Source organism: Panthera pardus, unplaced genomic scaffold (genome assembly GCF_024362965.1).
Source record: "Panthera pardus isolate Hobbes unplaced genomic scaffold, ASM2436296v1 HiC_scaffold_1, whole genome shotgun sequence".
NCBI classification, from domain to species: domain Eukaryota; kingdom Metazoa; phylum Chordata; class Mammalia; order Carnivora; family Felidae; genus Panthera; species Panthera pardus.
The window spans coordinates 1977632-1980184 of record NW_026526654.1 but is presented as its reverse complement, the minus strand read 5'-3'; the positions used below and the strand labels follow the sequence as shown (position 1 = coordinate 1980184).

Below are 2553 nucleotides of genomic sequence, written 5' to 3'. Positions count from 1 at the left end.
GAAAAGCACTTGCCTGAGTCATGGGACACCAAGGTGGCTCAGTCTGTCCACACAGAGAACTAGAGGTATGAGGGCTGCACAGAGGTGAACCCTGGGGGATTGAAGAAGACCCCCTCTTGGTGTTCTGCTGAGCACAGATCAGCACAAACACATGTAAAAACTGTCCGAAGCTGAGCAAAGGATCTCCCAGAAGAATGAGAGGGAACAGTACCCAGTGCTTATACAGGACTGGGAATAGTGGTCCTACCAGCCAGCCATGAAGAAGTCATAATTCATGGAGCACTGGATAGAGTGCTCATCAAGTTCTCACTGCAGAAGTGTGGAATAATTAGCCCCAGACTGAGCCCTGCATAGACCCACCTAACAATCCCAAAAGCAAGACCTAAAAGGCCTGTCTATTCAAGTAACTTCAATGCATCCCAGGTCAGAGCTCAGCAAGATGTGTAGAAATACAAAAACATCCTGCACCAACAGGGTAAAACTCAATGTCTGGCATCCACTCATAGTTCACTGGGCATGCAAAGAAATGAGAAAACACAACTACAATGAGGAGAATTAAAAAAACAAAACATGGGCGCCTGGGTGGCTCAGTAAGTTGAGCTTCTGACTTCAGTTCAGGTCATGATCTCATGGTTTATGGGTTTAAGCCCCACGTCAGGCTCTGTGCTGACAGCTCAGAGCCTGGAGCCTGCTTCAGATTCTGTGTCTCCCTCTCTATCTGCCTCTCCCTGGCTTACACTCTCTCCCTCCCTCTCAAAAATAAATAAACATTAAAAAAAACCAGAAACTAACAATAATTGGCAAGGATGTGGAGATTGGAACCCTCATGCACTATCAGTTGGGGTGTAAAATGGTGCACCCATTGTGGAAGACAGTACAGCCATTCTCAAAAAAAAAAAAAATTACACATAGGATTACCACATGGCCCAGCAATTCCACTGGCACATACCCCAAAGAATTGAAAGCAGGATTTTGACGAGATATTTGTGCATCCATATTCATAGCAGCATTATTCACAGTAGATAAAACATGGAAACAAGCCATGTGTCCATCAGTGGATGCATGGACTACCAAAGCATGTTCTATACATACAATGGAATATTGTTCTTCCTTAAAATAGAATGGAATATTAGTTTGCCTTAAAAAGGAAGGAAAGATATAAATGGCGCTGAAACAGGACCCAAAGCCCAAATTCCAGGAGGGTGAGCGAGTGCTGTGCTTTCATGGGCCTCTTCTCTATAAAGCAAAGTGTGTAAAGGTTGCCATAAAGGACAAACAAGTGAAATACTTTATACGTTACAGTGGTTGGAATAAAAATTGGGACGAATGGGTTCCAGAAAGCAGAGTACTCAAGTACGTGGACACCAATCTGCAGAAACAGCGAGAACTTCAAAAAGACAATCAGGAGCAGTATGCAGAGGGGAAGATGAGAGGTGCTGCCCCAGGGAAGAAGACCGCCGGCCTGCAGCAGAAAAGCGTTGAAGTGAAAACCAAAAAGAACAAACAGAAAACACCTGGAAATGGAGATGGTGGCAGTACCAGCGAGACACCTCAGCCTCCTCGCAAGAAAAGGGCCCGAGTGGATCCTACCGTTGAGAATGAGGAAACATTCATGAACAGAGTTGAAGTGAAAGTAAAGATTCCTGAAGAATTAAAACCGTGGCTTGTTGATGATTGGGACTTAATTACCCGGCAAAAACAGCTGTTTTATCTTCCTGCCAAGAAGAACGTGGATTCCATTCTAGAGGATTATGCAAATTACAAGAAATCTCGAGGAAACACAGATAATAAGGAGTACGCTGTGAATGAGGTGGTGGCCGGCATAAAGGAGTACTTCAATGTGATGCTGGGGACTCAGCTGCTCTACAAATTTGAGAGGCCGCAGTACGCTGAGATTCTCGCAGACCACCCGGACGCGCCCATGTCCCAGGTGTACGGGGCGCTGCATCTACTGAGATTGTTTGTACGAATTGGAGCCATGTTGGCCTATACTCCTCTGGACGAGAAGAGTCTTGCATTGTTGCTGGATTATCTTCATGACTTCCTAAAATACCTGGCAAAGAATTCTGCAACCTTGTTTAGTGCCAGCGATTATGAAGTTGCCCCGCCTGAGTACCATCGGAAAGCTGTGTGAGGCGAGGCGCTGACGCTGTTTGGATTTCTGTAAACACATTTTTGTTTAGTCCTCCTCTTGTACAAATGATGTACTTTGCAAATGTTAGTATATAACAGAATTGATGTTGATCTTAAACAGAGAAAATAAAAGGGGTTATAGCTCCTTTTTTCTTTTCTTTTTTTTTCATTTCAAAGTCGCTACCAGTGTATTCAGTGATGGACGACGAGAGACATACTGTAGAGTGTTTTATTGCCTGGTCGACCAAGCTCCTTTTGAATGCTGGTGGTTCTATCCCTTTGACACTCCGCACTTTTATAATATGTGTTAATGCTGTATGACAAACTGCTCTGATTCCTAGTGCCAAAGGTTCAATTCAGTGTATATACCTGAACACACTCATCCGTCTGTGCTCCTTTTTTATGGTGCTTAAAGTAAAG

General features: G+C 44.1%; 1 protein-coding gene across 1 annotated transcript; it reads left to right on the top strand.

Moving 5' to 3' along the window:
* Positions 1 to 1162: 1162 nt before the first annotated feature.
* On the top strand, positions 1163 to 2225 carry LOC109259602 (mortality factor 4-like protein 1). The gene has a single exon (XM_019437240.2). The coding sequence runs from the start codon at positions 1163 to 1165 to the stop codon at positions 2132 to 2134; it is 972 nt and encodes a 323-aa protein (XP_019292785.2). The 3' UTR covers positions 2135 to 2225.
* Positions 2226 to 2553: the final 328 nt, after the last annotated feature.

Excerpts from the sequence above, each read along its gene's own strand:
- LOC109259602 (XM_019437240.2), top strand. The coding sequence starts at position 1,163 with ATGGCGCTGAAACAGGACCCAAAGCCCAAATTCCAGGAGGGTGAGCGA.